Source organism: Saimiri boliviensis, chromosome 17 (genome assembly GCF_048565385.1).
Source record: "Saimiri boliviensis isolate mSaiBol1 chromosome 17, mSaiBol1.pri, whole genome shotgun sequence".
Lineage (NCBI taxonomy): Eukaryota > Metazoa > Chordata > Mammalia > Primates > Cebidae > Saimiri > Saimiri boliviensis.
The window spans coordinates 44,605,637-44,625,215 of record NC_133465.1 but is presented as its reverse complement, the minus strand read 5'-3'; the positions used below and the strand labels follow the sequence as shown (position 1 = coordinate 44,625,215).

The window sequence follows — 19,579 nt, the reverse complement described above, 5'->3', positions numbered from 1 at the left end:
CACTCCAGCCTGGTAACAAGAGCGAAACTCCGTCTCAAAAAAAATTATACAAAACCTTGCATTACAGAAGTAACTTTTTTCAGTGTTTTATTACATTTTGGGGTGGCAAAATACAAATAGTTTAAACGTAAAATTTAAGTAACTTTCAAAATAACAGAGTAAAACACTGTTATAAGCTGGCATATGATTCCATAAATATAAGCACAAAGTCATACTTTTTTCCAAAATGTAACGATTTATTTTTTCAAACCATATTTTACAAGTAACTGAAGAGATGGGTGATCTTCTCTCCTTACTTTGTACCTAATATCAGTGATATGTATCACCAGTGCATGAATGAAATCTGCTGATTTATTTTCACTGGATTGATGAGTTGCTTCAACTTTGTATGAATACAGTCTGAAAACCTTGATGTGACAAAAGACCAGAGCAACCTTCGTTAGACTGCACCTTGAAGATCTATACCATCTTACTCGAATTTGGACCCCTTCAAATACTGGCACTTGCCTGAATTACTTAGGTAAGGACATAGAGCTGCTGTCTTGGCTTGAAGAGGGAAATTGTAGTTCGAAGCACTAAGTTATACCAGACTTAGAGGAATGTTTTTGTGGGAAATGTCACATCAAGGGCTCCATTGAAGATCATTCCTAAATATATCCAAATTCACAGCCATGCTTCTTGCATTGGTGTATGTCAGATTACCTATCTTTTTGTTACATACCACAATGCAGTATCATACTTGTTAATATTTCTTAAACAGCTTAGGCAAATTATCACTGACATAATATATATTTGGAGTAAATAAATATGGCCATTTTCTCATTCTGGCTGTTGGTGCCAAAAAAGGAGGAGGGAGTTTTGCAGTTGAATTTTTATTATAAAATGTCATGTTGGAGAGAATAAGCAGCAAAGGGGAACTATCAATAAACTATTAAGAGTTTGTTCCAGACCGGGCGCAGTGGCTCACACTTCTGTAATCCCAGCACTTTGGGAGGCCAAGGCAGGCAGATCACGAGGTCAGGAGTTCGAGACCAGCCTGACCAACATGGCAAAACCCTGTCTCCACTAAAACACAAAAATTAGCCAGGCATGGTGGCACGCCTGTAATGCCAGCTATTCAGGAGGCTGAGGCAGAAGAATTGCTTGAACCTAGGAGGCGGAGGTTGCAGTGAGCCGAGATCATACCACTGCACTCCAGCCTGGGCGATAGAGCAAGACTCCATCTCAAAAAAAAAAGTTTTGTTCCATGGGAAATTCTGTTCTCAATGATATAGTTTCCAAAGAGATAATGCAATCTCGGCCTAACACTTCATTTTACAAAATAAACAGAAAACCTAAAGTTTATGTATTTATTTATTTTTATTTTTTTTATTTTTGTGGAGATGGGGGTCTTGCTGTGTTGCCCAGGCTGGTCTGGAACTTCTGGCCTCAAGCTATCCTCCTACTTCTACCTCCCTAAATGCTGGGATTATAGGTGTGAGCCATAGTGCCTGGCCTAGCCCTGAAGTTTAAATGACTTATAGAAGGTAACATAATTTGTTGCCAAAACAAAGCTTCCAGAATAGTGTTTTTTTCTTGTCCATAATTTATTATTATTATTATTATTTTTGAGATGGCGTCTTGCTCTGTCACCCAGGCTGGAGTCCAGAGGTATGATTTCAGCTCACTGCAACCTCCACCTCCCATGGTCAAGCAATTCTCCTGCTTCAGCCTCCCAAGTAGCTGGGATTACAGGCGCCTGCCACACCACCTAATTCTTGTGTTTTTAGTAGAGACAGGGTTTCACCATATTGGCCACGCTGGTCTCAAACTCCTGACTTCAAGTGATCCTCCCGCCTCGGCCTCCGAAAGTGCTGGGGTTACAGGCGTAAGCCACTGCGCCCGGCCTTGTCCATAAGTTTTAAGCCCAACTTTTCCATTTTAATTGTGACATATAATGCCTCAATTTTTCTTTTAAAACATGGAAATTGGACACAATGTTATAACTAAGAACTATTAATTTAAGCTTTCTCCTTGTTTGTTTTTCATTTTATTTTATTTTATTTGAGACAGAGTCTCGCTATGTCTCCCAAGCTGGAGTGCAGTGACGCGATCTCGGCTCACTACAACCTCCGCCTCCCGGGTTCAAGCGATTCTTCAGCCTCAGCCTCCTGAGTAGCTGGGACTACAGGCGCCCGCCACCAGGCCCAGCTAATTTTTGTATTTTTAGTAGAGATGGGGTTTCACCATGTTGGACAGGCTAGTCTCCAACTCTTGACCTTAGGTGATCCGCCCACCTCGGCCTCCCAAAGTGCTGGGATTACAGGCGTGACCCACCTCGCCTGGCTCTCCTTGTTTATTTTAAACTAGAAGGGAAAATCAAATGTAGAACAATTATGATACATTTGTAAAAGGAATAAACACACCAGATTTGCAGGCCAATTCTACTAGGAATCCCAAAATACATAGTTTCTTCAAATTTAATGAGTCAGAGAACTATGTGGAAAGTTTTCTTCCAGAAAAGATCTTTGACAATTAAAACACACACACACACACACACACACACACACACACACACACTCATTTTGGGGTAAGAGATTTTTCTTAAGTATAGCCAACTCGTTTCTGTAATTTACAATTCAGTCAGGTGCAAACACGAGGACTATATAACCATTTCTCCCTTTAAATGAGAAACTGGGATACAAGCGGGTTAAGGTGGAAAGAAATGATAAATTTAAAAACTCAAATGACAAGTTCCTTCTGGCTGGATAGTGAGACAAGAGAAACCACAAAAGCCTACATGGTGCAATCTGGACAGACAGAGCTAAAGTGACTACTTCATAGATGAAGATGGACAACTTGAAACTTGACCGTGAGTTTAACAAAGCGGCCCTGTGTGTGAGAAGGAACTAACATATTCGAGTGGAATGTGCCGTTGCATTTAGATAGAAGGAAACGTAACGTGAATTGAAGTTTCCTTAATTCAAAATGAATTTTTGGGCAGTTCTCCACTGTAACTTTAAGGAGTCTCCTTTTCAATTTTCTGTATTCTGAATCCCCTCTAACTACAGCTCAAACACATCCAGTATCTGCCAGCCATGTCCATGAATTCCTCATGTCCCAGCCAAGTGCCTCTCAGCTCAAAAAGCCCCTTGCGTGCCAGGGGTCAGCCATGTCTGGAAGGCTCTGGAAGAGGTCTGCTGGGCAGCGGGAGCACTGCTGTGGATGAGAGGCCTCTTGTTGGACTGGAGACCAGGAGCTGTTAAGAAACCCAGAAACAAAAAAGGCTCAGATGGGGACAGCTGCAAAGGTATCCGCTCCCGAGCACCAGGAGCTCCTCCCTCCTCTCCACCAAATGCCACAGTTGGGAAAAAATGGACATCTCCCCCAAAACCCCACCCCAAGTAAAATGTATTTGCTATCTCACCCTCAAATAAGAATGAGTCAATAATGAAGTAATGCAATTATACAAGCATAGTTGTAAACAACTGTGCTGCAACTATGCTGGCATGCAAAGATGTGCTTTACCTTTAATTACCGGAAGAAAATAGACAACGTGGGCTGTGAGCACCTAACTTGAAGAAGAAATTAGGAAATAACATTCCCTCCCCGCCACACCCATCACTCCCAACCCATTCTACCTAAAAATCCTTTGCATTGTGGATTTTATTTTTAATTTTTAAAGTCTTATTTTAAATTAGGACCCGAAGAAAGAAGCTGGCATTTCTTATTCTTTTCAGAGTGGTCTGAGAAAAAAATAGAAAAGCAAACTCTCTTTTCTTTTCTTTCTTTTTTTTTTTTGAATCAATACCCGAGATAACATCCAGAAGCAAAAATCCACCGGTGTGTCAGCAAGCAGCGCGCTCGGCCGTTCAGCTCCATCCCTCCCTCCGAGATGTTCTCCAGCAGGCTCCGGCCGCCACGGCTCCAGGCCACTAGAGCAGATAGATAATGTAGGACAGAATGACCAGGCCTATGATGGCAAAGAACATCAGGATGAAAATATCCAGCATTGCGGATTCCTAGGCCGACCCGGTCCCTGGATTCTGGTGAAAAGTGAGCTGTGAGCAAGGAGGTTGCAGTCGGTGGAGAGAAATGGCTCCTCTTCCCTCCACGGCTCGGCTCCGGTTCTTTCCCCTCCCCCTCCTGGGGACCCGAGACTAAAGGATGCTGCGGCTCCACCAGCAGCTTCCACCCGCTCCCCCTCCCCCAACCACGGCCAACCAATCACAAAGCCTGGGGGTTGATAGCCAAGGAGCTGCCAGATTTAGACCCCGCAGAACCGCAGAACCAAAGGGGCTCAATTTCTCCCCAGGAACCCAATCCCACCCCTTTGTATCTAAATGGAGCTGCATGCTATGGATGTAGGAGGAGACAGAATCTCTACCCAGCTCCCCGGGGAATGAATCCCCCTGACTTCCTTTCTTCGCTTTCCTCTCACACACCTCGGGCAGATTCTCTCAGAAAAATACTGGTTGGGTATTGGGTGCGCCATTGGCAAGTTCCTTTTTTTTTTTTTTGAGACGGAGTTTCGCTCTTGTTACCCAGGCTGGAGTGCAATGGCGCGATCTCGGCTCACCGCAACCTCCGCCTCCTGGGTTCAGGCAATTCTCCTGCCTCAGCCTCCTGAGTAGCTGGGATCACAAGCACGCGCCACCATGCCCAGCTAATTTTTGTATTTTTAGTAGAGATGGGGTTTCACCTTGTTGACCAGGATGGTCTCCATCTCTTGACCTCGTGATCCACCCGCCTCGGCCTCCCAAAGTGCTGGGATTACAGGCTTGAGCCACCGCGCCCGGCCTGCCATTGGCAAATTCTAAAGGTCACATTATGGGGAGACACAGACAAAGATCTCGTGTGGGTCTCAGTGGGCTGCCCCTGGGGATGGCGCTAACATTTATACGTTTCCTACATTGGGCCGGATATTGCACACATGGTGCGATTTCAACCACCCTGGGAGTGTTTCATAGATGGGGCTCAGAGATGGTCAGAAATTTACCTAATGCTTCATAGTTTAGAACTGTCAGAGACCGGCCGGGCACGCTGGCTCAGGCCTGTAATCCCAGCACTTTGGGAGACCGAGATAGGTGGATCACGACGTCAAGTTCAAGACCAACCTGGCCAAGATGGTGAAACCCCGTCTCTACTAAAAATACAAAACTTAGCCGGGCGTGGTGGCGGGTGCCTGTAATCCCAGCTACTTTCGAGGCTGAGACTGGAGAACTGCTTGAACCCGGGAGGTGGAGGTTGCAGTGAGTCAAGACCCCACCATTGCACTGCAGCCTGGGCGACAGAGGGAGACTTCGTCTCAAAAATAAAAAATAGAGCCGGGCGCGGTGGCTCAAGCCTGTAATCCCAGCACTTTGGGAGGCCGAGGCGGGTGGATCACGAGGTCAAGAGATGGAGACCATCCTGGTCAACATGGTGAAACCCCGTCTCTACTAAAAATACAAAAAATTAGCTGGGCGTGGTGGCGCGTGCCTGTAATCCCAGCTACTCAGGAGGCTGAGGCAGGAGAATTGCCCGAACCCAGGAGGCGGAGGTTGCGGTGAGCCGAGATCGCGCCATTGCACTCCAGCCTGGGTAACAAGAGCGAAACTCCGTCTCAAAAAAAAAAAAATAAATAAATAAAATAAATAAATAAATAAATAAATAAATAAAAATGTCAGAGACCAAGATTCAAAACTAGGCATGCAGACTCCAAAGTCCACATTCTTCCTCCTGTCCCACACTGCTCCCCCTGTTGGTCCGGAAGGCCCCTGCACCCCACCTGCGCGGCTCAGCCTGCAGTGCACCGTGTTCAGTAGCTCTCAGGACTAGCACCAGAGACCTCTCCTCCAGCCACTCCTTCATCTTCTTTGCAGTCATTACCCACTGTTCTGTTTTCCTTCTTTCTTTTTCTTTAGAAACGGGGTCTTGCCATCTTACCCAGGCTGGTCTCAAACTCCTGGACTCAAGCGATCCTCCCACCTCGGCCTCCCAAAGTGCTGGGACTGCAGGTGTGAGCCGCGGGGCCCAGCCTACTTTTGTTTCCTTTAGTATCCTCTTCCAAAAGCTCAGCAGAGTGTTATATACAGAGAGGACACTGAAGAATTCTCAAGGGCCATTCCTGAAATAAAAAAATTCAAGTGGTTTCTTCTTACGGGGAAAAGATAATAGTTTTAAAAAAAATCAGAGTTGGGCACAGTGGCTCACACCTGTAATCCCAGCACTTTGGGAGGCCGAGATGGGCAGATCACTTGAGGTCAGGAGTTGGAGACCAGCCTGGCCAAGATGGTGAAACCTCATCCCTACTAGCCAGGTGTGGTGGCTAATGCCTGTAATCCCAGCTACTCAGGAGGCTGAGGCAGGAGAATCGCTTGAACCCAGGAAGCAGAAGTTGCAGTGAGCCAATATTGCACCACAGCACTCTAGCCTGGGCAACGGACCCGGACTCCATCTCAAATAAAATAAAATCACTCCATCTTCCAGACTGGAGTGCAGTGACGCAACCACAGCTCACTGCTGACTCAACCTCCCCGACACAAGCAATCCTCCTGCCTCAGCCTCCCAAGTAGCATGGACTACAGGCGCACACCACCACACCTGGCTAATTTTTATAGTTTTTGTAAAGACAGGGTCTTGAGGCCGGACATGGTGGCTCACACCTCTAATCCCAGCACTTTGGGAGGCTGAGGTGGGTGGATCATGAGGTCAGGAGTTTGAGACCAGCCTGGCCAGCATGGTGAAACCTCATTTCTACTAAAGATACAAAAAATTAGCCAGGCAAGGAGGTACGCACCTGTAATCCCAGTTACTCAGCAGGCTGAGGCACAATTGCTTGAACCTGGGAGGCAGAGGTTGCAGTGAGCTGAGATCGCACCATTGCACTCCAGCCTGGGTAGCAGTGTAAGACTCCATCTCAGAAAAAAATAAAATACAAAATTTAGCCACCTATAATCCCAGCTACTTGGGAGGCAGAGGCAGGAAGACAGGAGAATTGCTTGAACCTGGGAGGCAGAGGTTGCGGTGAGCCGAGATAGCGCCATTGCACTCCAACCTGGGCGACAAGAGCAAAACTCTGTCTCAAAAAAAAAAAAGACAGAGTCTTGTGATGTTGCCCAGGCTGGTCTCAAACTCCTGAGCTTAAGCAACCCACCTGCCTTGGCCTCCCAGAGTGCTGATATTACAGGCATGAACCATGAGCCTGGCTTTATCATTTTTTTGACTCAGTTATGTCTTGTATTGTGCCTTTTCATAAGCCTCAATTATTTCCAATTAAATTTTTTAAATGCCCTAGGACATCTCTGAGGCCTAATCTCCTCGGCCCCTACCCCAAATCGTATTTTTTTTAAAGGCCTGGGGGTAAGGCATATTGGTAACGCCCTCATAATGCTAGACCTCAGGAACTTAGGCCACTGCCATAAGGGGGTCTAGAAACTCCTCCCATTGGCCACTCCCGGGAGGCAGAGTGTTCTGTGAGCAGGGAGTGGAGACCCCGCAGCAATGCCCCCCAAAACAGACTATTCCCTCAAATAGCTCTGAAGGTGAATGGAGCCTCCTGGGGAGTGGGGTGGACCATGAGGCAAACTTTGCCAACTAACTTCCTTCTATTGGGAAAGCATCAGGCTGCCTGCACCCCTGGAGGGAGCAGGTGTCAGTGCTGTCTCTAAATAACCACCCAGGGCCACCTCAGGCGCTCCCCACCCAGCCCCAGCTCGGCTGACTCCGGCCTCTCCTCCTCTCCATCCTGCTGTGATTCTGAGGCTGGAGAGTGCTTTCGTTCTGAGCCCCAAGAGGAGTGCCATTGAGCGGCTGGACCTGAGGCTGACGGGCAGCACAGAGTGGGGCCAGATTCCCCTCTGCCTCTGTCCTCTTCCCAAGCCCACTGAGCAAGAAGGGAGGCCGCCTGGCCTTCTGGCCAATAACAGACCATGGGCACCTGGAGCAAAACGTGGAGCCCAAGAGACACGCATCTGAGGCCTGCCGAGGACACAGGCACACGGCCTGCTCCGGCCAGGCGGCACAGCACCAGATCAGGAGCGCCACGTGGGGGGTCTCAGGCCCCACTCTGCCACTGGCTGTGGACTGCCACCAATCTGCTCTGCCTTTCTGGGCCTCGGTGAGTCCCTCCTCCGTAAGCAGTTATTTCTCTCACAGGCTGCCAGGAAGGAAGAAAAGGAGGTGTGTTCAAGATCACATCCCAAAGGCTGTGAACAGTGCCGTGGGCAGCCGGGCCACCTTACACACAGCTTCATGCAGATCCCGTCCCACTGCGGGGCATCCTGTCATCTCATGCCTCAAACGCGCTGAGATCCTGCTCTCCGCCTGGCAGCGGCAGAGTGCTAGAACTGCTCCCCAGCTGAGCTCATTCATTAATTCAACAGCTCCGCACCTGCTCCAGGGCAGGTAGGAGACTCAGAGACAATCAGACTCATCGCCTGCCCCGGGGGCTCCGGCAAGTGGGGAGACAGATGTGTCACTGAGGAAGTGAGACAGTAAGGAGACGGAGCTCAGGGAAGCTTCCGGGAGCATCACCAAGTTGGCAGAGAGGAATGAGTGGGTGGGAAGCCAGAAGTAGGTTGGTGGGAGTTCTCAGCAAGGAGAAAGTAAGGGCAAGGGCCTGTCAGACAGCAGCAAACCGTCCCCTGACGTCCAGACAAGTCATTCTCTCCCTGAGAGGCAGCAGAGCTCCCAGGAGGGCCATAGGCCAGTGCCCCCGAGCAGACGGGACACACACAGAGGGCAACACCTCCTGGCTAAATACACTCACACACAGCACCTCACAGCTACACATACACACACCTCAGAACCTCAGAGCCAGCCCCACAGAAAAGACACACACACACACAGAGCAGCACCTCACCATTAGATACACACACACACACACACACACACACAGAGCAGCACTTCACCATTAGATACACACACACACACACAGCAGCACCTCAAAGCCAGAGAGGAAACCAAGTCCGCAGGTAAAAATGATACTTTTATTTTAGTCACCAGGAGAAAGATTCACTCGCGGTTCAAGTCAAATGTTCAGAATCATAACAGGCCAGAAAGGTTTGATCCCGAGCACAAGCCCACGAGGGAGGGGACCAACACAGACCGAAATGAGACAACAACCCCATATAAAAAGATGAATGGTGGCTTCGCACACGCACACACAGACACACACACACGGATGAAATGTCTGGACAGAGGCAAATTTCACTTGGTCGTTTCATTTCTTTTTACATACAGGTTTGTGGGGTGGTATTTTGTTTTTTCCAGCTATAAAAAACGGCCCAAAGGTGCATGTGTGAGAAGGAAAGGCGGAAATCAAGCAATAAAGCCAGTTTCCCTGGAGGGACACGAGAGAGGAAACAGGAGGCCGTGCTGGGAGAAAGTACTCTGTCACCACTGGGCTTCTGGTTATTCTTATGATTGGTCCACGAAAGTTATATTCACATTCTGGCTCGGATGCATCTCTCCTGGGATTAGATGGGTGGAAAGAGCTCTGTGAACTGTAGAGAAGACCAGGGGCCCAGCCCAGCCCAGCCCGGCCCTCAGGGCTCTGTGCTCTACTAGGGATGGATGGTTCTGGTAAGAAGCAGGCACCCAGCAGCCCCTGGGTCCCTCAGCACCAGTGTGACGGTCCCTCCTCTCTCTGGGGGTGTGTAAGAAGATGGTCCCTATTTTGAGGACAGGAAGAGTAGAGGGCAGGCCTGCAGCAGGATTCCATGACTGGCTCGCCCTGTCTGGGAAGGAGAATTCAGCCGAGTGACAACAGGCTGCTTTTTGCTGCTTGTCCCCCGCCCTCACCCCTCTCCCAAACTCAGGTCCTCTAAGGGGATGTGTCCCTGGCCTTTGGTCTCCAAATCCACATTGTGCTTTGAGATCAAGAAGAAACAGAATGCACCAGTGCCCCCCCAAGACTCCCAAGGGATTCTCTGCCTCCCCGAGCCCCCACACTGCCCAAGATAAGATATTCCACTTGCCTCCACCTAGACGGGCCAAGAAAGGAAAAGGGACTGGCTAGGCAGGGCCTCCCTCCTCACCCACCGTCTTCTCCTCAACCTCTGATTTGGGGCAGGTATCCCCAGATCAATTCACAAGCAGTTGACAAAAACACCCATGATGACTAGCTGTTGAACAGGCCAGAAACTGCAGGTCCTGCCCCTCACCTGTGGGTACAAGTGTGCAGGGACAAGAGGCCAATGGCGGGGGGACCTGGTTAGGCTCAGGGTGAAGATGAAACGGGGACTCCCCGGGGGTGGCAAGAAAACCAGAGATGAAACGAGTGAGGCCGGGATTGTCGCAGCCACCCCTGAGCAGAGAGCAGGAGCTGGACAGAGCGCCGCCCTCCCCTCCCCGGCCCGGAGGCTGTGCTTCCAGTTTTGCAGCCCTGGGACCCTCTTTCTTGCTTCAAGGAAGCTTTATGTAAGTGAGGGGGGTGTAGGGGAAGAGCCCCCAGAAGGAGACACTCACACTGTGGGTGACACAAGGTCCTTCTGGCACCCTATTCCGCAGCCCAGACACAGAGATGGGGAAAAATATGCCTGGAGTGACAGAGCCTTCCCCCAGCCTCAGCCCCAGCAGGCGGCAGCCCCAGCGGCAAACTCCACGCCAACCCCTCACCTTCCACCCTGCACGCTGCGAAGGGCAGATTGGTGGGCTGCCTCCACTCCAAGATACGGGGAAGGAGGCACTTCCTTCCAAAGAAAACCTAAGGAACTTGGAGCCCTCCCCTCCCGCTGCGGGCTCCTCATCCTGCACAGACCCCCAGCCACACACAGGCCCAGAGACATCTCCAGACACGCCCCTGCCCATCGCTCACGCTCACGCTCACACACTTGCATGTCAGACACCTGCAGACACCCATGCTCCTGCCTCCGCACACCAGGTCTTGGAGATACAGTGGTCCCTGCTGCCTCGGTGAAGGCTCGGAGACATCCTCCCAGGAGAAGCAGGCAGGAGCGGCCGCCCAACCCAGATCCTGGGGGCTAAGGGAGACTGAAGACCAAATGGCCCAAAGTCACCCTTGCTCCACACCTCAGGACCACGGCTTCCGGCCTGGGAGGCAGGCAGGGGTCCCTGGAGACTGGGGGTGGGGGTGGGGAAAGGGGCTGCGGGGAGAACTCCCTGTTCCCCTCCTTCCGGTAGCTGTCCCTAAAAATAAGAAAGGCAAGAACCTGACCCAAGCTGTGCTTCCTGGGGAGCTCTTTGCCCGTTACGGGCCTGCATGGGCGGGAGGGCAAAATCACAGTGTGCGAAGGAACGCGCCGGGAGGGGAGGAACGCGCCCCGCAGCAGGGACCCCATTCTCCTGTTGCTGCCCCTGAGGAGGGATAAGGTGGGGAGAGACCCGGGGTGGGCAGCAGCCCCCTCTCTGAGAAGGAGAGGTAGAGCCCATCGTACTGGTCCCTACACAATAAAGGAGCCCCTGTCGCCATCCCAGGAGCCGACACGAAGATCCCACTCTGGGGAACGTGGGGAGCCCCTGCCCTGGGGTTCTGGGAGTCTCAGGTTCACCCCAGCCCTGGAATGTGTGGGTGTGTGAGGAGCTGGGCAGGAGGACGTGAAGGGAGAAAACAGAGGGGCAGGCGAGGCACAGGGGCCCACAGGTCTCCCATTCCAGCCCTGCACCCCGGCCTCGCCCTCCCCAGAGAGGCCCAGGCCCGTTCCATCCAGAGAGAAAACCAAGAAGTCGGTCAAGGGGGAAGCCTGCCAGAGGAGGGAGCCCGCAGAAGTGGCAGAAGAAGGCTTCAGTTGGCAAAAGAAGCTGGAAGAGGGGTAGGAATCACAAGCTGTTGCAGGTTTTAAAAAACAGAGACACTGAAGAATGGACGGGGCACGCCCAGGACGGATGCGATGCCGTGGAATGCGCTGAAGACAGGTGGGGGGCGCCGCGGGCTCAGATGGCCTCCACGTAGTTGGCCGGCAGCATCCCCGTGTCGCCGGTGCGCTCCACCGTCCCGTACATCCAGCCGTCGTCGATCTGCTGCACGTTGACGATGGTGTCCCCGTCCTGGAAGGAGACCTCGTCCTCGTCGGCAGCGCTGTAGTCATACACCGCGCGGTACCGCTTCTGTGGGGGAGGTTCGGTCAGCCCAGGCCCTGGATGCCAGCTCACCTGGGTCTACCTCTCCAGGACCCTGGAACACAGCCTAGGGTAGCAGTGAACTCAGAAATGGGGCCCCAGCCTCTGCTACAAAGACTCACCTCTGTGTCTTGCTTGCTTACTGAGAGCTGTCGATCTTTTACAAGCTTTGGCAGCTACTAAGGGCCAGAGGCAGGGCAGGGACCGAGGTCACATCAGCTCTGCCCCACCTCACTGAACAGGACTGCAGTAAGGCCCACCAGCCATGATGCCAGATTAGTGTCTAAAAATGCAACCCGCAGGCCAGGCGTGGTGGCTCATGCCTGTAATCCCAGCACTTTGGGAGGCCAAGGCAGGACAACTGCTTGAGCCCATAAGTTTGAGACCAGCCTAGAAAACACAGTGAGACCCCTTTTCCTTTTGAGATGGAGTCTTGCTTTGTCACCGAGGCTGGAGTGCAACGGCATGATCTCAGCTCACTGCAACATCCACCTCCTGGGTTCAAGTGATTCTCCTGCCTCAGCCCCCCAAGTAACTGGGACTATAGGCAACATGCCTGGCTAACTTTTGTATTTTTGGTAGAGATAGGGTTTCACCATGTTGGCCAGGATGGTCTCAAACTCCTGGCCTCAAGTGATCCACCCATCTCAGCTTCCCAAAGAGCTAGGTGTGAGCCCATCTCTACAAAAAATTAAAAATTAGCTGGGCTTAGTGGTACATGCCTGTAGTCTCAGCTACTCAGGAGGCTGAGGTGGAAGGATCACTTGAACGCAGGAGGTTGAGGCTGCAGTGAGCTGTGATTGCACCACTGCTGCATTCCAGCCTGGGCAACAGAGCAAGACCCAGTCTCAAAAAAGAAGAAGCATGCCCCGTATGCTATTATTTGTATGATTATAAGCACCAGTAGTTTTTCTTTCTTTCTTTCTTTGAGACGGAGTCTTGCTCTTGTCACCCAGGCTAGAGTGCACTGGCGTGATCTTTGATCATTGCAACCTCCGCCTCCCGGGTTCAAGTGATTCTCCTGCCTCAGCCTCCCAAGTAGCTGGGATTATAGGCATGTGCCACCATGCCCAGCTAATTTTTCTATTTTTAGTAGACACAGGGTTTCACCATGTTGGCCAGGCTGGTCTCAAACTCCTGACCTCCGGCATTCCACCGGCCTCGGCCTCGCAAAGTACTGGGATTACAGGTGTGAGCCACCGCACCTGGCCACACCAGTAGTTTCTTTCTTTTTTTTTGAGACTGAGTTTCGCCCTTGTTACCCAGGCTGGAGTGCAATGGCGATCTCGGCTCACCGCAACCTCCGCCTCCTGGGTTCAGGCAATTCTCCTGCCTCAGCCTCCTGAGTAGCTGGGATTACAGGCACGCACCACCATGCCCAGCTAATTTTTTGTATTTTTAGTAGAGACGGGGTTTCACCATGTTGACCAGGATGGTCTCGATCTCTCGACCTCGTGATCCACCCGCCTCGGCCTCCCAAAGTGCTGGGATTACAGGCTTGAGCCACCGCACCCGGCGCCAGTAGTTTCTTTTATAAGCCATGATGAGTCTGGCAGAAGACCTTGAAGTTCAGGACAAAGACCTTTCCGTGGGAGAAAAATCTTCAGGGGACAAAAGAGGTGTCTATCAGTTTCCACCTTCCAAGCCTCAGCGAAAATCTGCCACTGAAGCCCTAGATGATCTAGGTCATGTCCAGTAGTGCACACACAATCCCACAGCGTCACTTACTACCAGGATGGAGTTTAAAAAAAAAAAAGAAGAGAGAGAAAAAAAAGAAAAAGAAATCCTATAGCTGCAGGCGACGTCCCACCTCCCCTGACCTTCACTGCCCTTGACCGGTCTCAGGCTCCACAGGACAGTTTGAAAACCAACAGGTCCATGGGATAAGCGGTCACACCTCTCAGGAAGTGATCTCAGTCTCTCTCATCACCACTTCTGCCTCCATCTTGGGCCGAGCTGCCGCCATCCACGCCTGTATCCTCCAACGGCCTCCGGACGGTCTCCCTGCTTTTACCCTCAACTACTGCCTCTTCTCAGCACAGCTGCCAGGGTGATCTTCCAAACACCTACACTGGTCTGAACAGATCCAGGTCCCAGAGGCCTTCCTGGGGCCCGCGAGTCCCTGCGTAATCGGACCTCCTCCCCTCTTCCACCCTCCCGTCAGTTTGGCCTTCCTGCTGCTCTGCGAACGTTCCTGGAATATCCTTGCCTCAGCGCCTTTGCGCCTGCTGTCCTCGGCTCACTCCTTCCTTTATCGAGGACTTTGCTCAAATGTCACGTCTTTTTTTTGTTTTTTTTTTTTAAGCCAGAGTTTCGCTCTTGTTGCCCAGGCTGGAATGCAAATGGTTCATTCTTGGCTCACTGCAGCCTCCACCTCCCAGGTTCAGATTCTCCTGCCTCAGCCTCCCAAGTATCTGGGATTACAGGCATGCACCACCACACCGGGCTAATTTTTTATTTTTAGTGAGACAGCGTTTCACCATGTTGGCCAGGCTGGTTTTGAACTCCTGACCTCAGGCGAGCCACCCACCTCCTAAACTGCTGGGATTAACAGGTGTGAGCCACCATGCCCAGCCTATATCAGTTTTTTTTTTTTGGGGGGGGGGGGGAGAAGGAGTTTTGCTCTGTCGCCCAGACTGGAGTGCAGTGATTTGATCTTGGCTCACTGCAATTGGGTTCAAGATTCTCCTGCCTCAGTTTCCTGAGTAGCTGGGATTACAGATTATAAACACAGGCCACCACACCCAGGTAATTTTTGTATTTTTGGTAGACAGGGGGTTTCACCATGTTGGCCAGGCTGGTCTCGAACTCTGGACCTCAATCCACCCGCCTAGCCCTCCCAAAGTGCTGGGATTACAGGCATGAGCCACCGCTAATGCAGCTGCTGTCTATCCATCCCTCACCCTGCTGTGTTTCTTTTTTTTTTTTTTTTTTTTTTTTTTTTTTTTTTTTTTGAGATGGAGTTTCGCTCCTGTTACCCAGGCTGGAGTGCAATGGCGCGATCTCGGCTCACCGCAACCTCCGCCTCCTGGGTTCAGGCAATTCTCCTGCCTCAGCCTCCTGAGTAGCTGGGATTATAGGCACGCGCCACCATGCCCAGCTAATTTTTTGTATTTTTAGTAGAGACGGGGTTTCACCATGTTGACCAGGTTGGTCTCGATCTCTCGACCTCGTGATCCACCCGCCTCGGCCTCCCAAAGTGCTGGGATTACAGGCTTGAGCCACCGTGCCCGGCCACCCTGCTGTGTTTCTATTCACAGCGTGCGTCACGCTTTCTTGTTTGTCCTCCTGTCTGGAATGTAAGCCCCAGAGGGCAGGGAGGTGGCTGTATATTCAGATGGACCCCACACATCCAGGACAGACCCACTGAGGAGGGGAGGACTGGCTGGGCTGCCGGGAACCTTTCCTTCAGACCGACTCTTGCGCCCACAGCGCCCCGGGCAGTCCTGACATCCTTCTGTTTGTGTGCCCAGAGCACGAGGCTCCAGCCCGCCACTGTCTCAGGCGATTTTATCTCTCTAAGTATCTGTTCTGCTCCTACGGGAGCTACTTTGAATTCCCAGGCACCCAGCCTGGAGGCGCTGAGCCTGCCAGGAGCTTGGTGAGGGCGGCCAAGCGACACCCATGGGTGGGGTGAGGCAGGACTTCAGCTCTGAGGGCTCAGGAAGCGCCTGACCCCGCCCCTGTTCCTGCCTGAGCTCATTCACTTGCTCTGGGTCTGGCTCAGAATAGGTGACCCAGAGGGACCCTGCCAGGGGTCAGCCCAGCAGGGGACAGAGAAGGTGACCAACACAAAGAGCTCTTTTCAGTTGGAAAAGTGCTCTGAAGGCAGCCAGTGGGGGCTGAGTAATGCAAAGTGTCAGGGTGACACGCTTTAACGGGCCTGGCTAGGGAGGCCCTCTGTGGCAGGGGCAGCCTGAGAGCTGAGGTGAGGTGGCATCCTCAGGAATTGAGGGAGCAGTGCCCAGGGCTGGAAAGTCCCACGCAGAAAGGCGCCTTGTGTGTTCGCAGTAGCCAGGGTAAGGAAACCCTGCCCGGAGCAGGGGGAGCCACCTGCCCATGGCATACCAGGTCTGGAACACTGAGCCCCAGCCCCAGCCAGCCTCTGCCCACGATGCCAACCAACCTCCTCTCCGCTCATCAGGCTGAGATCCTCACCACCACATACAACAGGGGGCGGGCGTGAAGGTCAGGCAAACCCATGAGCTGCATCCAAGCTTTCCCTGAGGCCCCGCTGCCTCTGGCCTCTCCCCTCCGGCCAGGGTTACTCACCCCGCCACCGCCTGGAGCGCTGCGCTGTACGGACACTGGGGCTGCAGGCTCCTTGTAGCCTCCATAGGACTGGGCCATCGGCTGCTGTTGGGGCTGCTGGTAAACTGAAAGATGGACGGAGACGGGGCTTGGAAACTGTCCTGTCAAACCCAGCCCCTCCCAGAGCCCCCAAGAAGCCCACACCATGCACTTCTACCCCACCCCCAACCCAGCTCAAGCCCCATGGCTCAAAGGCTGATGTCCACAGGTGCCCATTTGCCTGTATGGTAGATCCTACAGCAGGGGCTCTGAGCCCATGACCCGGGGCCTCTCCTTCCAATCCCCTTGGCCCAGCACAGGCCTGACCCTGGTGCTCACGCCCTCATCCTGGATGAGGATGGGACCTGGGGAGCAGTCCTTTCCATGTCTGTGTGCATGTGTGTGCATGTGTGTGCATGTGTGTGCATGTGTGTGCATGTGTGTGCGTGTGTGTGTGTCTGTCTGTCTCTCTCCAGCTTCCTCCCCACCCCACTGGTCCGGCCTCAGGTCCTCTGTCCCCACAGGTGTGTGTGTGTGGGCATGCATGTGTGCACTGCGTGTGTGTCTTCTCTCTGGCTTCTTCCCCACCGCACTGGCCTGGCCTCCGGTCATCTGCCCCAGCGGGCCCCATGCTCACCTGGGGCACTGGTTGGGACGTGGTGGGGCTGCTGCTGCTCCAGGGACCGCCGGTAGCTGCTGCTGTCCTGGGAGTCGCGGCGCTCTGGTTCCATGCCCTCACCCCCGCTAGGGCCCATGCGGCTCTTCTCGAACTCTTCATGGTATTTTATCTGCAAGGTCAGGTGACACTGGGTAAAGGACCCCGCCAAAAACCACCCAGTTCCTTCCCATGACCCTCAAGATCCCGGGATGGGAGACTCCCCAAGGGCTTTGGGCAGAGAAAGCCAAGTCTTGCTCCAGAATCACCAGCTGTGTGCCCTTGGACAAGCTACCCAACTTTGCCAAGCCTCAGTTTTCACCTCTGCAAAATGGGACACCAGTGTCTCCCTCAGGGATTGCTGGGGAATGCAATGAAATAACCGATGTAAAAGGGCCATTCGAACTAAAGAATCAGACCGAAGTGAGTGATCACTTTTTATTTTTCTTGAAACGGAATTTTACTCTGTCACCCAGGCTGGAGGGCAATGGGCATGATCTCGGCTCACCGAAACCTCCGCCTCCCAAGTTTAAGCAATTCTCCTGCCTCAGCCTTCTGAGTAGCTAGCTGGATTACAGGCACAAGCCACCACACCTGACTAATTTTTTTTGCATTTTTATTAGAGACGGGGTTTCATCATGTTGGCCAGGCTGGTCTCAAACTCTGACCTCAGGTGATCCACCTGCCTCGACCTCCCGAAGTGCTGGAATTACAGGCGTGAGTCGCAGCGCCCAGCCAAGTGGTCACTTTTATATGCCTTCGGCAGGAGCGGGGGCTGCTGTTTCTGCTTGGTCAACAGTAATAGCAGCGGCTCCTGTCTCCTGACTCTCACTGCGTGCCAGGGCTGTGCTAGGTGTTTTATGACACAGGCTCATGTGAGCCCCTCAGCGCCTCTGAGGGGTAGATTGCAGACCCATGTAACAGGTAAGAAGGAAGCAAAGGCCATGATAAGCGAAGGGAATGGCCCAAGATCACAGACTCCAGAGCCCTGCTCTTAATCAACAGGCGATTCTGCCTTTCGTGTACCAGATGCCGCAAAGGCTGCATCCTGGGGTGCTCTGCTGAGAACCCCTCTTTAGGGACAAAACATGCCAGACCCTCCCTGAAGGCGGGTCATTGTCTTGGACAATTCCAAAAATGGGCAGAGAGGCCCGAAGAAGTCATATCCCTCAGGACCACCCCACTAGGTGGGGATGTGAGGCTCCAACCCCTCAAGTCCGCCTCTTGCCCCATAGTGACCCCACCCTGACCACCAGCACTCAGGAGTCTCGAGTGGGGCCTCACGCTGTTCGAGGGCTATGACTGCGCCTGCCTGGGGCTGGCTGCATTAGCCATTGAGGCCGGGAGGGCAGGGGAGGCAGGTGCCCACCAAGCCAAGCTGGGTAGGGGTGGGAAGCTGCACTCTGCCCGGACCCCTTGGGTGCTATGGTAGAGAACTTGGCCAGTTTAGGGGAACCAGAGCCCCTGCCACCTCCATCAGAGCCTTAAGCAGGGTCAGCCGGAGGCAGCCCCACCCCCACCACCAGAAAGCAACCTCAGGGTCAACTGGCCCCTTTGTGTTGAGAGCCTCAGCCCCAGCCCAGTCCTCTTAGGCAACTGAGCCAGAGAGAGACGGTCATTCATCCGCCTTGTCTTCTTCAGGCTGAGTCCCACGGTGGGACCAGAACACAAGCCTCGGAGTTTCTTGTAGACCCAGATCCTGACTGGCCCCAGGCTCCCTCCACCTTCCATTCCTTGGGGCAGCTTCTCTGGGCACCAGCCCTTTCCTCCCCTCAGGTCTGAAAACTGTCCAGATGGCTTTCTGTGGCTGTGCCAGGCTCCCAAAGACAGGCCTGCACGTCTCCTGGATCTCAGCCCTAGAGCCAGACCCTGGGGCATCATGGGTGACTCCCCATGCTTTCAGCAGTCTGACCCTCTTGGCACCCTAGCCCTGCGGCACCCTGACCCTGTGGCCCCCTGGCCCCCACTCTCCTTCCTCCAGGCACTGCATGTGGCATAAGGCCCACAGCTTCACACCTCATGTGCCTGGATCCAGCTGCTCTAGCCCCACCTGGGCCAGCCCAGACGCAGCCCCAGACCCCAGGTCCAGGTCCATATCGGAAAGGGGAAAAGTCAAGATAGCTATTCCCAGGCACAACTATCTCAGGTGGGTTTTGAGGCATGTATTGAGTGTGCCTGCAGCAAGAACTACACCACAAGAAAAGCGGGTGGTAAGGCTGGGGCAGCGGCTCACGCCTGTCATCCCAGAACTTTGGGAGGCCAAGGCAGGTGGATGACTTGAGGTCAGGAGTATGAGACCAGCCTGGCCAACATGGTGAAACCCTGTCTCTACTAAAATACAAAAATTAGCTGGGTGTGATGTCGCATGCCTGTGATCCCAGCTACTTGGGAGGCTGAGGTGAAAGGGTCGCCTGAACCTGGGAGGTGGAGGTTGCAGTGAGCCAAGATCAAACCACTGTACTCCGACCTAGGCAACAGAGTGAGACTCCATGACTCCGTCTCAAAATGTAAAAAAGGTAAGTCATAGAGCCTCACATACACATCCCGTTGCTTCAAATGGGAAAAGACCTCCAGGTGAGGCTATTTATGGAG

The 19,579-nt window shown here is 52.7% G+C and overlaps 1 protein-coding gene and 1 long non-coding RNA gene across 2 annotated transcripts in view; both read right to left on the bottom strand.

The window, feature by feature from the left end:
• Positions 1 to 70: 70 nt before the first annotated feature.
• On the bottom strand, positions 71 to 6,754 carry LOC101051405 (uncharacterized). Its single transcript, XR_166175.3, has 2 exons — positions 3,791 to 6,754; positions 71 to 3,238 (listed from the first exon to the last, which is right to left on the bottom strand). It is a non-coding gene; the product is annotated as an uncharacterized LOC101051405 (long non-coding RNA).
• A 5,015-nt stretch (positions 6,755 to 11,769) lies between these two features.
• Positions 11,770 to 19,579, bottom strand: part of LASP1 (LIM and SH3 protein 1) — a 51,669-nt gene continuing 43,859 nt past the window's right edge. The window contains exons 5-7 of the mRNA XM_039476810.2: positions 16,970 to 17,120; positions 16,315 to 16,418; positions 11,770 to 12,030 (exon numbers count right to left, since the gene is read on the bottom strand). Coding sequence (XP_039332744.1) covers positions 11,857 to 12,030; positions 16,315 to 16,418; positions 16,970 to 17,120 — 429 coding nt within the window. The 3' untranslated portion in view covers positions 11,770 to 11,856. The remainder of the gene's footprint in view (positions 12,031 to 16,314; positions 16,419 to 16,969; positions 17,121 to 19,579) is intronic.